We start from the raw sequence: 13016 nt of genomic DNA on the forward strand, positions 1-13016 counted from the left end.
GTCCCAACCTTAATGAGAACTCCTTGCATATACCGATTTCCCTCCAGACCAGGGCACCATGATTGTATCTACGGGCCAGAAGATTAGGGAGTGCCAAGATATGTAGACAGAAGTTTGAGCTACAGTCTGGGCGTGGTGGCTCACGCCTGTAGTCCCAGCGCTTTGGGAGGCCGAGGTGGGTGGATCATTTGAGGTCAGGAGTTGGAGACCAGCCTGGCCAACATGGCAAAACCTCGTCTCTACTAAAAATAAGCTGGAATGTGGTGGTGCACGCCTGTAATCCAGGCTACTCAGGAGGCTGAGGCATGAGAATTGCCTGAACTCAGGAGGCGGAGGTTGTAGTGAGCCAAGATTGCACCACTGTACTCCAGCCTGGGTGACAGAGCGAGAATCCACCTCAAAAAAAAAAAAAAAAAAAGAAGTTTGAGCTGCAGATTTTTCCATTAATAGAATTACTGGTTACTCAATGGTTCTGAGGTGTAAAAAATAAAAATAAATAAGTAAAATTATTGATAATCTTATTTCTCAGCAAGAAATGTCAAAAAACCTGGAAGATAAACACAATTTTCATCATCTGATGCAAGTGCCCAGGTAGTTTTCACAATGGGGAAGGTTTGGCAGATGGCACGCTCTGCCTGAGAACGAACCTGACAAGCTCGTCGGCGTAGGCTGCTGCGACCTCCTCCTCGGCTTTTCGCTCATAGTACTTATACAGGATGGTCTGGGGGAGCACCTTCTCCAGCTCACTGGTTGGGAACGAACACGTGCAGCTGCCTTCCATGCAGCTGAGCTCCAACTAGAAAAAGGCGAAAAGGCAAAGAAAAAAAATCAATACCATTTATAGAAAAAGAAAAAGCGTCAGTGGTTAAAAACATAGATCCTGAGACAACATAGCAAAGATCTCTCTGCCTGTTCGTCTCTGAGAAATCACACTTAAATCATGGAAACCATGAAACAAAAATCCAGTACATCTTTGATATCACCAGAGGACCTCTATTAGCCCAAATCACAATCCACAAAGACTGAAAGTGGCGGAAGGGCAAATGGCTTAGCAGACCACACACAGAAGCCCATAGCTTAGGGTCTGAAAAGGAGATGCTGGGGAGAAGTTGTTCCCCTCTACAGATATTAGAAAGCTGGAGACCCTCTGGAAAGCACAGCTGAGTGGTGGGGAGGGGCGGAGACTCAAAGTAATAAACTGAAAACAGGGACATGGGTGGAGCCTCTAGTTCCTACCCCCTTCAGAAGGAATTGGCTGACTCTGAGAGAAATGAGGAAGAGCTCCTGAACAGCTGGACCACAAGGCTCTGGACTGGAAACCAGTCATAGAGGAGAGCAGAGCTGAGGGGTGGCCTGAAGTCAGAGTCTGAAATGGAGTCTGCATAATGAACAGAGAACTCTCCAGACCTTTCTTCCCCCTCAGTTTCAGAATGTTGGAAAATGGGCTCACACCCACCAGGCAGGAGGCAGACTGAATCACCCCAGGGAAGAGACTTCAGAGCCATTCAGGTTCATAATATAAAAGCTAACTGGCTCCTATGCACCTAGAGTCAAACTCACTGGTCTATAAGCCCCACTAGTCACACAGCTTTCAAACAGCTCTTTAACATGAACAAAAAGTGTCAGACATGAGGAATGCTTCCCACATGAAAGACAAACACCAAAGAAAACAAATGGAAAAAGACGACATCTTAAAAATAACTAGCTAAAATTTATGAGGCATTTACCATGTGTCAAACAATAAGTTCATTAAACTCATCAACTCATTTAGCTTTCAAAACAATGCTATGATTATTTCCATTTTACAGAGGAAGAAACAGTGGCTTAAGGAATTTAAATTGCTCAAGATCACAGGGCTAGTATGGCTGATGGGGGCATGGCCCAATGCATTCTGCTTGACTCCAAAGGTCACGCTCTTTGAAAAAACATAAACTTTATTTATTTATTTATTTTTCTGAGACAGAGTCTCGCCCTGTCACCAAGGCTGGAGTGCAGTGGTGCGATCTCAGCTCACTAAGCCTCCCGAGTAGCTGGATTACAGGCACCCACCACCACACCTGGCTAATTTTTGTATTTTTAGCAGAGATGGGGTTTCACCATGTTGGCCAGGCTAGTCTCGAACTCCTGATCTTGTGATCCACCCAACTTAGCCTCCCAAAGTGCTGGGATTACAGGCATAAGCCACAGCGCATGGCCTATTTTTCTTTTTTAGAGATGGAGTTTCACTCTTGTTGCCCAGGCTGGAGTGCAATGGCACGATCTCAGCTCACCACAACCTCTGCCTCCCAGATTCAACCAATTCTCCTGCCTCAGCCTCCCCAGTAGCTGAGATTATAGGCATGCGCCACCAGGTCTGGCTAATCTTGTATTTTTAGTAGAGACGGGGTTTCTCCATGTTGGTCAGGCTGGTCTTGAACTCCTGACCTCAGGTGATCCGCCCACCTCGGCCTCCCAAAGTGCTGGGATTACAGGCGTGAGCCACCCGGGCAAAAAGTCATCTTCTTAATCACTGTGTTAGTTTTCCATTGCTTGCTGGAACAAAATACCACAAACTCAGTGGTGTAAAACAATGTAAAATTCCCATACTGTGTTTGTTATGCTGGTGTCCAGAGAAACTGACTTTGGAGAGAGAAATATGATCTTGTGTAAAGTAAGTTATGTTATTTTAATATATATTTAATCCCATAGGCTCTGATTACAAATAAGATGATGAACGAAGCAGGTGCTCCTCTGCGGCTAGGCGTGGGAGTGTGGAAGAATTCTACTGTGCCCTGAAAAGAAATCTGCTGTGCTCAGAGAACCCACATAATCACATACATCAGGTAATGCACACATAAGCATACCAGCAGAATTCCACCTCACCCTCAAAGAGGCACTTACACTTATCTATCAACATGGTCTCCTTAGACTCCAGGAATGTGTCCTATATACATGGGACATATTACACAGTTCTTACCTTTCCAGATCCAAAGACTGCCTCTTGGGCATATCTGATGAGACACTCTTTGCAGAACAAGTGAGCATCTGCGCACTGCGTCAGCTCCTCGAATGGAAATTCCCCATAGCAGCAGCGACACTCAATCAGCTGGCCGTCCTGCAGGCAGTCAAGAAACACACATGAAATGTCCTGCACTTAAGGAGAGGGGGAGCCTTGTCTCCCATCCTCATCTCTCTGCCACCCCCCACACAAATTCTGAGGTAAAGCAACCCATTTTAGGGGCCATAAAACAATGATATGCTGTTTCGTGCTATATAAATCTAGCTCAAGATACTAACACAATATTAATCCATACCTAAAACAGTGAGGTTTTCATGTTCTTTTTCTGGTATTCTTTAGAGTAATTCTTTATATAAAGTTATCATATTCAATCCCATGGTGCAAAGGGAACTAGAACATCTGTACTCAGATGCTAATGTGATTATAAAAAGCAAGGATAAGGAGTACGAGAGATGTTACCCAAAAAACTTTCAAAAGTTGAATTTTGTTCTTGTCATAAGGAGTGTGAATGGGTCATATCGAGGTCTGCGCTTTATTTTAAGGGACTATTGAAGCTATAACTAAAGCAGCAACCTCAAGTAATGTACCAGGCTATTGACTCCTTTTATTAACTATAGCAACTGATCTAATCACCAATTCATTCTTTTTTTTTTTTTTTGAGATGGAGTCTCACTCTGTTGCCCGGAATAGAGTGCAGTGGCACGATCTTGGCTCACTGCAACCTCCACCTCCCAGGTTCAAGCGATTCTCCTGCTTCAGCCTCCCGAGTAGTGGGGATTACAGGCACCCGCCACTATGCCCAGCTAATTTTTTGTATTTTTAGTAGAGACGGGGTTTCACCACATTGGCCAGGCTAGTCTCAAACCCCTGACCTCGTGATGTGCCTGCCTCGGCCTTCCGAAGTGCTGGGATTACAGGAGTGAGCCACTGCATCCAGCCCCATTCTTTTATTTATTTATTTTTAATTTTTATTAGAAATGGGGTGCTGCTATGTTGACCAGGTTAGTCTCAAACTCCTGGGCTCAAGCAATCCTCCCATTTTGGCCTCTCAAAGTGCTGGAATTACAGGCACGAGCCACGGTGCCCGGCCACCAACCCATTCTTAATACCACATTAGAAAGGGTCAGTAGCCGGGTGTAGTGGCTCACACCTGTTCCCGGCACTTAGGGAGGTTGAGATGGGTGGATCACCTGAGGTCAGGAGTTCAAGACCAGCCTGGCCAACATGGTGAAACCCCCGTCTCTACTAAAAATACAAAAATTAGCTGGGCTTTTTTTTTACATACAGAAACCCATCTTGCCCTGAGGTTAGACATATCTCTTTAACTCTAAAGTGATATCTAAGTTGTAAACTTTCCTTTATGAGTCTATCTGATGAATGTCAGGTAATGATTTTTAACAGGAACATCTATTATCTTCCCTTCAATTCTGATACACTGTGGTATAAGAGTGACTATACTAGATCACGTATCTGACTATAACTTGGCTGAACTGCAAACTCACCAAACAGGAGGTTATCCAAAAACAAATTTGCCATCAAAAATGCTGACAAAACATGGTAAGAGAAAACAGCCCATGAAAATGCCCAGAATAAACAAGGTGAGACTTCAAACTACCTTTTGATACTGTTCTTCATTCATCTGTAGGGCAAGCAAAAAGTCTTCACGCTGAAGAACAAAAAAAGCACACATTCAGACACAAATTTAGTAAAAATGACACTAACCATTTAGTATTTATTTCCATAAACATAACTCCAGTATTGTGATCTCTTCAATTACACAGTTTAGCAGTTCAAAAAGGTTACCTGTGAATAAATTTTAAGTGGATCAGAGAGCTAGAAAATACAGACAATATTTCTGAAGTATGACTCAAAATGTAGAATAAATAAGGGAAAAGGCTGACCCATAAAACACTTTGAACAGCAAAGAATAGCATCAACAAAAACAAACTGAACAAATAAAAACTAAGTTTGGCCGGGTGGGATGGCTCATGCCTGTAATCCCAGCACTTTGGAAGGCCGAGGTGGGCAGATCACCTGAGATCAGGAGTTCGAGACCAGCCTGACCAACATGGAAAAACCCCATCTCTACTAAAAATACAAAATTAGCTGGGCATGGTGGCGTGCACCTGTAATCCCAGCTACTTGGGAGGCTGAGGCAGGAAGATTACTTGAACCTGGGAGGCAGAGGTTGCAGTGAGCTGAGATCGCACCATTGCACTCTAGCCCGGGCAACAAGAGTGAAACTCCATCTCAAAAAACAAACAAACATACAAAAACTAAGTTTAACAACAGACTTCGCTGGTGAGGCTGTGTGGTAGTGGGCACCCTCACACATTACTGGTGAGAATGCAAAACAAGACAACCACACTGGTGGGGCACTGGCACAGAGTCATCAATGCCACTTCCAAGAGTCTAGCCCAAAGATGCACCTGGGCAGAAACAGGGAATGATGTATGCACAAACTTATCATGGCACTATTTATAATAGCAAAAACCTGGAAGCAACCCTAAACATCCATCAATAGGGGAATGACTGAATAAACTGTGGTATTACATAAAATGGTATACCAGCCAGTTTCAAAAAGGAAAGAGAAAAATCCCTATGAATTGCTGCAGAGTGACTGCCAGGATGCATGGTTAAATGAAAAATGCAGTCGCAGAAGAGTCTGCCAACATTTGGGATTACATTAAATTATTTATGAGACAGAGTCTCACTTTGTCGCCCAGGCTGGAGTGCAGTGGTGCAATCTCAGCTCACTGCAGCCTCGACCTCCCAGGCTCAAGAGATCCTCCCACCTCAGCTTCCCGAGTAGCTGGGACTACAGGTGTGAGCTACTACACATGGTGGCACACACCTGTAATCCCAGCTACTTGGTCTGCTACTATCTGGATAAGAAAGACGGGTAAATAAAAATACATATACTTATTTGCTTTTCCATAAAATAAGGAAAGATAAACCAAAGACTAACAATAATGGTCATATATAAACAAAGCAGGGGGCCAGGTGCAGTGGCTCACGCCTATAATCCCAGCACTTTGGGAGGCCAAGGTGGGGGGATTGCTTGAGGTCAGGAGTTTGACACCAGCCTGGTCAACATGGCGAAACCCTGTCTCTACTAAAAATACAAAAATTAGCCAGGCATGGTGGCGCGCACCTGTAATCCCAGCTACTAAGGTGGCTGAGGCAGGAGAAGCCCTTGAACCCAGGAATCAGAGGTTGCAGTGAGCCGAGATCCTGCCAGTGCACTCCAGCCTGGGTGACAAAGCGAGACTCCGTCTCAAAAAACAAACAAACAAAATGCGAGAAAGGGACAGGACAAAAGCTAGATATTTCTGAATATTCCTTGTTTTATAGTTTTTATTTCAGAACTAAAATTTTTACAACATTAGACAAAAAAACAAAACCAATTCTCTAAAAGTTCAAAACAAACAGAAAGAAATAACCAACCCTTTTTTTTTTTTTTGAAACAGAGTCTTGCTTTGTTGCCCAGGCTGGAGTGCAGTGGCATGATTTTGGCTCACTGCAACCAACCTCGACCTCCCAGGTTCAAGCAATTCTGGTGCCTCATCCTCCCAAGTAGCTGGGATTACAGGTGTGTGCCACCATGCCCAGCTAATTTATTTTTAGTAGAGACAGAGTTTTGCCATGTTGGTCAGGCTGGTCTCTAACTCCTGATCTCAGGTGATCTGCCCACCTCGGCCTTCCAAAGCATGTAATCATGCTGGGATTACAGGCATGAGCCATCCCACCCGGCCAAACTTAAGTTTTTTTAGTCTTGAACTCCTGGCCTCAAGTGATTGCCTGCCTTGGCCTCCCAAAGTGCTGGGATTACATGCATAAGCCACCGTGCCTGGCCAGAAACAAATAAACTTGTTTATCAAGTTAATGGTATAAGCACCGAGATTTATTTCAAGTGACTTTAAAATATTTTAAATATTGAATAATGTTATTAATGTTATTAAGAACCAAGACTTTTAGCATCAGAGAAAAGAAAATAAAGTTGGCAGGGCATGGTGGTGCATGCCTGTAACCCCAACAATTTGGGCGGCTGAGTTGGGAGGACGGCTTGAGGCCAGAAGTTCGAGACCAGCCTGGACAGCATGGGGAAACCCAGGCTCTACAAAAAAAGTTAGCCAGGTGTGGTGGTGCACACCTGCAGTCCCAGCTACTCAGGAGGTTGAGATGGAAGGACTGCTTGAGCCCAGGAGGTAGGTTGAAGCAGTAAGCCATGATTGCATCACTGCACTCCAGCCTGGGTAACACATGGAGCTCCTCTGTCAAAAAAGAAAAGAAAAAAGCAAAGAAGGCACTTTGGAAAATTGTTGAGTCCAGGTCTGAGAAAGCAGAAGCTGAAATGGGGTCATTTGGCTGTGCCCAAAAGCAAAGATGTTGTCAGAGACTACAGGGGTCAGGTTAAGAGAGACTAACTTGAAGGGGCAGCCAATAGTCAGAGATGGGACAATGTGAATATCACCAAGAATAAAAGACTACAATGAACTACATTCATCAATTTGCCAATACTTTAAATACTTATCTGATAAGATTGGTGATATCAATGAATGTCATTCTATAACAGATGGATCAAAACAATAAATTCTAATTTCTGCTTAAAATCTAGAATTTTGGTCAAAAATAATCACTTCATTCATTTTTGAGAAAATGCCTGCCAAATACCTATTTTGAATAATCATAGTTTTTCTGTCACTTTTTTCCAAGTAAAAAGTGGCCAATGCAGCTGCTTTGTGGCTCAACTGCATAAGTGCTTTCCTCATACCTGGATATAAGACAAGCTTCATATCCTGGGATGTGGCAGAAGCACTTTATGAAGACTTCATTTTATTACACAGAATATTGAAAAGATGTTTTCAACGGTCAAAACTTGGTAAAATAATTTTTACTGCTTTATCAAAGACATTTTCAGGTGAAACTGGTGTGTCTCAAAAATGTAAGTGCATGGTGGTGAAGAAAACAATGATTATGAGGATGGCTCTATGCCACTGGCCTGATTCATGCCAAGGCACCACTGCTTTTGTTCTGCTGGTACAAATTCAATATGGTGAAAAAGCAAATACAGCTGAGCTTGATCAACAGAGATGTGAACTGTGGGGACCCACTTATGTGCGGATTTTCTTCTGCTTCTGCCACCCTGAGACAGCAAAACCAACACACCCCTCCTCCTCAGCCTACTCAACGTGAAGACCATGAAGATAAAGACCTTCTCATGCTGATCCACACTTCCATTTAATAAATATGAAATATATTTTCCTTCTCATTTTCTTAATAACGTTTTCTCTAGCTTACCTTATTCTAAGAATACAGCATGTAATACACAAAACATACCAAACGTGTTCATCGACTATTATGGGTAAGGCTTCCTGTCAACGGTAGGCTGTTCACAGTGAAGTCTTGGGGCAGTCAAACATTATATGCTGACTTTCAGCTGCACAGGGGGAAGCACTCCTAACTTTCATGTTGTTCAAGGGTCACTGTAATGTCTTAGCATAGTTATAAGAGGTTTGACCTCGCAGACCCCCAAGAGAGTCTTGGGAAACCCAGGGATCTGTGGGTCACACTTTGAGAGCCACTGGTTTAGAAGATACTTATTAAACAACCAATATATACATTCCAGCTGACTTGCACATTTGATACTATATTTAGAAAAATTAAAGAGCGAAATGGAACCGAGGCTGAGGGAGGAGGTAAAATAGATACACTAAGCTCCAATTAAAATTTTCTAACATGAATCTGATTTATGAAACCACAAACATAGTATTATGACAAAATCCAGGTTTTTTCTTTTAAAAACTTTGCATATATCCAAATTTAACAGTCTGAAGAGAAGGGAAATCTTAAAAGACAGTTTTGTACTAACTAAACCGTAAGAGCAAACCAGAATCCCAGAAACACACCCCAAGACCAGAGCACATCTTCCTACCTCTGCCATCTCTTTGATTTTCTGCTCATAGAACTCCTGCTCTTGTTGCACAGCTGGAAGGAGAGCACGTCGGTCATAGGACCTACAATGTCGTCGCTTATTTTCAAGAAAGAACATCCTCTTTTCTATTTTTATGTCACCTAGAAGATATACGACAATGCAAAAGCATGCAGACAACTATGTGTTAGGAACCTGGGCCAGCCATGTCCATTCTTCCCGGCCTCATCCTCCACCTTCTCTGATGGTACGTTTCATGACTTTTCTATCACATTCTACCATTTGGGAAGACTGGGCTTCTTACCATTTGCCAACCTACCATCCATTTTTTGACCTTTCTGATTCTTTCCCTCTGTTTATGCTCCAATTGGAAGGCGTCCCCTATCCTGTCACTAGTGTACTATGTGAATATACCACAATTTATTATCTATTTCACTACTGAGGACATTTGGGTTTGCTGTTTTGGGTTAATCTGAATAGCGCTGCTTATAGCCATTTGTTGGTGAATGTATGTCCGCAATTTAGCTGGGAATTGCTAGATCATGGGATAGGCTTACTTCCAGCTTCAGAAAATAATGCCAGTTTTCCAAAGTGGTTGTACCAGTTTACACCCTTCCTCCATCAGCAATGCATGTGAGTTCCAGTCTCTCCATGTCCTTACCAACACCTATCATCGGTTTTTAATTTTAGCCATTCTGGTGGGTGCAAAAGTGCTGCATGATTTTCAACCATTTTTATTTTCAAAGCATTCAAATATACAAGGGGCTGAAGGAATAGTACCTAGATTCACCACAATATATTATAACATGAGAATAAAAGAGAGCAGAATAACAAATATTAGACATGTAAATGATCTGTTTAGGTTTTGTACTTGTTTCACTGATTTGGCAATTTATGATTTTCTTTTTGGAGACAGAGCCTTGCTCTGCTGCTCACGCTGGAGTGCAGTGGCACATTCACAGATCACTGCAGCCTCAACTCCTGGGCTCAGGCAATCCTCCCGCTTCAGCCTCCTGAGGAGCTGGGACTATACAGGCAGATGCCACCACACCCAGCTAATTTTTTTGTATTTTTTTAGAGATGGGATTTTGCCATGTTGTCCAGGCTGGTCTTGAAGTCCTGGGCTAAATGATCCACCAGCCTTGGCCCCCCAAAGTGCTGGGATTACAGGTGTGAGCCACAACGCCTGGCCAATTTATGTTTTTCTAGAAAACTTTATCTCATTCAGATTTTCAATTTACTCTTGTCTGTTCTTGGTAATCTCTTGATTTTAATATTTACTATCTGGTTCCTAATACATTTTATTTTGATTCTCCTTTTCTCTTGCTCATTCTCATGTTTTTTTTTTTTTTTTTTTTTTTTTTTGAGACAGAGTCTCACTCTGTTGCCCAGGCAAGGGTGCAGTGGTGCGATCTCGGCTATCAGCTCCGCCCCCCAGGGTTCACGCCATTCTCCTACCTCAGCCTCCCAAGTAGCTGGGACTACAGGCGCCCGCCACCATGCCCAGCTAATTTTTTGTATTTTTAGTAAAGACGGGGTTTCACTGTGTTAGCCAGGATGGTCTTGATCTCCTGACCTCGTGATCCGCCTGCCTCGGCCTCCCAAAGTGCCAGGATTACAGGCGTGAGCCACTGCGCCCAGCCTCTCATGTTTTTTTAAATTCAAACCTTTTCTTCAGAAAAACCAGTTTTTGGGGCCAGGCGCAGTGGCTCACGCCTGTAATCCCAGCACTTTGGGAGGCCAAGGTGGGCACATCATCTAAGGTTAAGAGTTCGAGACCAACCTGTCCAACATGGTGAAACCCCCAGGCATGATGGCGCACACCTGTAATTAATTCCAGCTACTTGTGAGGCTGAGGCAGGAGAATCGCTTGAGCTTGGGAAGTGGACTCCATCTCAAAATTAAAAAAAAAAACAACAAAAAAACAAAATCAGTTTTTGGTATTATGAGAATAGAAAAGCACGCGGTTAGACAGTAAGCTTTGAAGCCAGATTCCCAGCTGGGCTACTCGCTAGCTGTGTAACATCTGCCAAGTTAATTAACCTCTCTGTGCTTCACTTTTTTCTATAAAATGATAATAATGGCACATACATCTCATAAGGCTATTTGAAACATAAATGAATTAATCCATTAAAGCACTTAGAAAAGTGACCGGTACATATTAAGTGCTCAATGTTAATTACTGTAATTATCAATGCTACAAATTAAAAAAATTTTCACCTTCTATTATTTCTTTCGTCTTTACTCAGTTCTTTTTGTAGTTTATAATGTTAAAGTAATAAGATTTATTTCCAGTCCTTTATTTTTACAAATAAATGCAATTGGCCGGGTGCGGTAGCTCAAGCCTGTAATCCCAGCACTTTGGGAGGCCGAGGCGGGCGGATCACGAGGTCAGGAGATCGAGACCATCCTAGCTAACATGGTGAAACCCCGTCTCTACTAAAAACACAAAAAATTAGCCAGACTCGGTGGCGGGCGCCTGTAGTCCCAGCTACTCGGGAGGCTGAGGTAGGAGAATGGCGTGAACCCAGGAAGCGGAGTTTGCAGTGAGCCGAGATTGCGCCACTGCACTCCAGCCTGGGCGACAGAGCAAGACTCCGTCTCAAAAAATAAAAATAAAAATAAAATAAATGCAATTAAGTCTACAAACTTCCCTCTAATCTATTTTCCTGCATGACCATAAAAAGGACAGAGGAGGGAGAACCCTGTCTCACTCTTTGAGTCAAGCAATTATAGCCCAAAGAGCAGTGTTTAGACGGAAAACAAACTGAAAAGGAGAAAAATGGGATCCCTGGAACAGATGAGGGATTCTTAGCCTGTGTCCTTATAAAAAGCTGTCAAAAAAGGCTAAGTGTGAGTCATAAACATTAAACTACTAATGTAAATCAAGTGTATTTTCTATCTTATACTTCCAGGGTCCTTCAAGATTATTTGATAAGTAAAATTAAAGAATCAGCATCTAAATTAAAGTGCTATACCTAAAACAGGAAACTGAATCAAATAAAATGAAGTTAACAGGGGAAAATGTGAGATGCAGCAAAACTGAGACAGGTTTATGACCTGACAGCAATGTGGGTGAAAAGAGCAAGGCTGAATGTGAGCAGACCTCATGTGGAGTATGATGTGCAGTCTTCCATACCCCAACTTTCAAAGAGACCCTGACAAGCTAGAGAAGGGCACACAGGGAAGAGGAGAAGGGCAGTCAGGCTGATGAAGGGACGGCAGTCAGGCTGATGGAGGGACAACAGTCAGAATCTCTCTCCACAGGCAAGAACTACAACCATGGCAGGACATTTCAGGAAGTACATGCTGACAAATATAAAGGAAGAACTGTCTAAAAGACAGAGCTGACCAACAAGGAAGTCAACTATCTTGCAAAGTAGCACTTTCTCCACCACTGAAGTCAGAAACAAACGCTGTGTGGCTATGTACAAGGATGCCTGTTCTGAACTCTGGGTAAATCTGGCTGAATGAAAAACCACCTACCTGCACACTGTCCCTAGTTCTACATTCTGCCACAGGCCAGGGCGAATGTCATGTCAGCAGAGCACTGCTCCACAGACTGGCTTAGGAACCTCAGGAGTCATAGCCTAAGGGATTTCCTTTTAGAGCCTGAAAAGTTCATAGTATATACAAATACTTTCCAGCTTTATAGTTACCTGAGTTTCCACTTAGTCATACCTGAAATCAAGTGTGGTAATTAAGTACACATGTAACAGAAAGGGATGATCTCTAGAAAAGTTGTAGTAAACTCCTTTACTGGGTGGAAGCAACTCAGATAAAATCTGAGTTGTTGTTAACACTCAAGTTTACATTTTTGGGGATCAGACCTGAAATAACCTCTTCAAAAGGGTTTTCAGCAGTTATTTCATCAATAAGAATGACAGAATTTTGGAGAAACGTGGCTATTAGCCATTCTCTCAGTTGCATAAGTGACCCTCTGCAGTAAGCCCTCATTCATAAGTCTGGGTAGTTTTTACCTAATAACACAGCCAATTCGCATCAAACCTTCAAGACCAGTTTTTCCCCCCAAGCTTAACAGCACACTCAAATACCTTCTCACACATGAATTTTCTAACACCACAC

At 42.9% G+C, this 13016-nt stretch overlaps 1 protein-coding gene across 6 annotated transcripts in view; it reads right to left on the bottom strand.

Moving 5' to 3' along the window:
* RNF216 (ring finger protein 216) overlaps positions 1-13016 on the bottom strand; it is a 166920-nt gene that overhangs the window by 96921 nt on the left and 56983 nt on the right. For all 6 annotated transcript variants that reach the window (XR_008625936.1, XR_008625937.2, XM_063605612.1 and 3 more), the window contains exons 9-12: positions 8934-9073; positions 4614-4664; positions 2957-3094; positions 648-796 (exon numbers count right to left, since the gene is read on the bottom strand). Coding sequence is in view for 4 of the 6 variants with exons in the window: in XM_063605612.1 (XP_063461682.1) it covers positions 648-796; positions 2957-3094; positions 4614-4664; positions 8934-9073 (478 nt within the window). In the remaining 2 variants the exon portion in view is untranslated. The remainder of the gene's footprint in view (positions 1-647; positions 797-2956; positions 3095-4613; positions 4665-8933; positions 9074-13016) is intronic.

Source organism: Pan paniscus, chromosome 6 (genome assembly GCF_029289425.2).
Source record: "Pan paniscus chromosome 6, NHGRI_mPanPan1-v2.0_pri, whole genome shotgun sequence".
Taxonomy (NCBI): domain Eukaryota; kingdom Metazoa; phylum Chordata; class Mammalia; order Primates; family Hominidae; genus Pan; species Pan paniscus.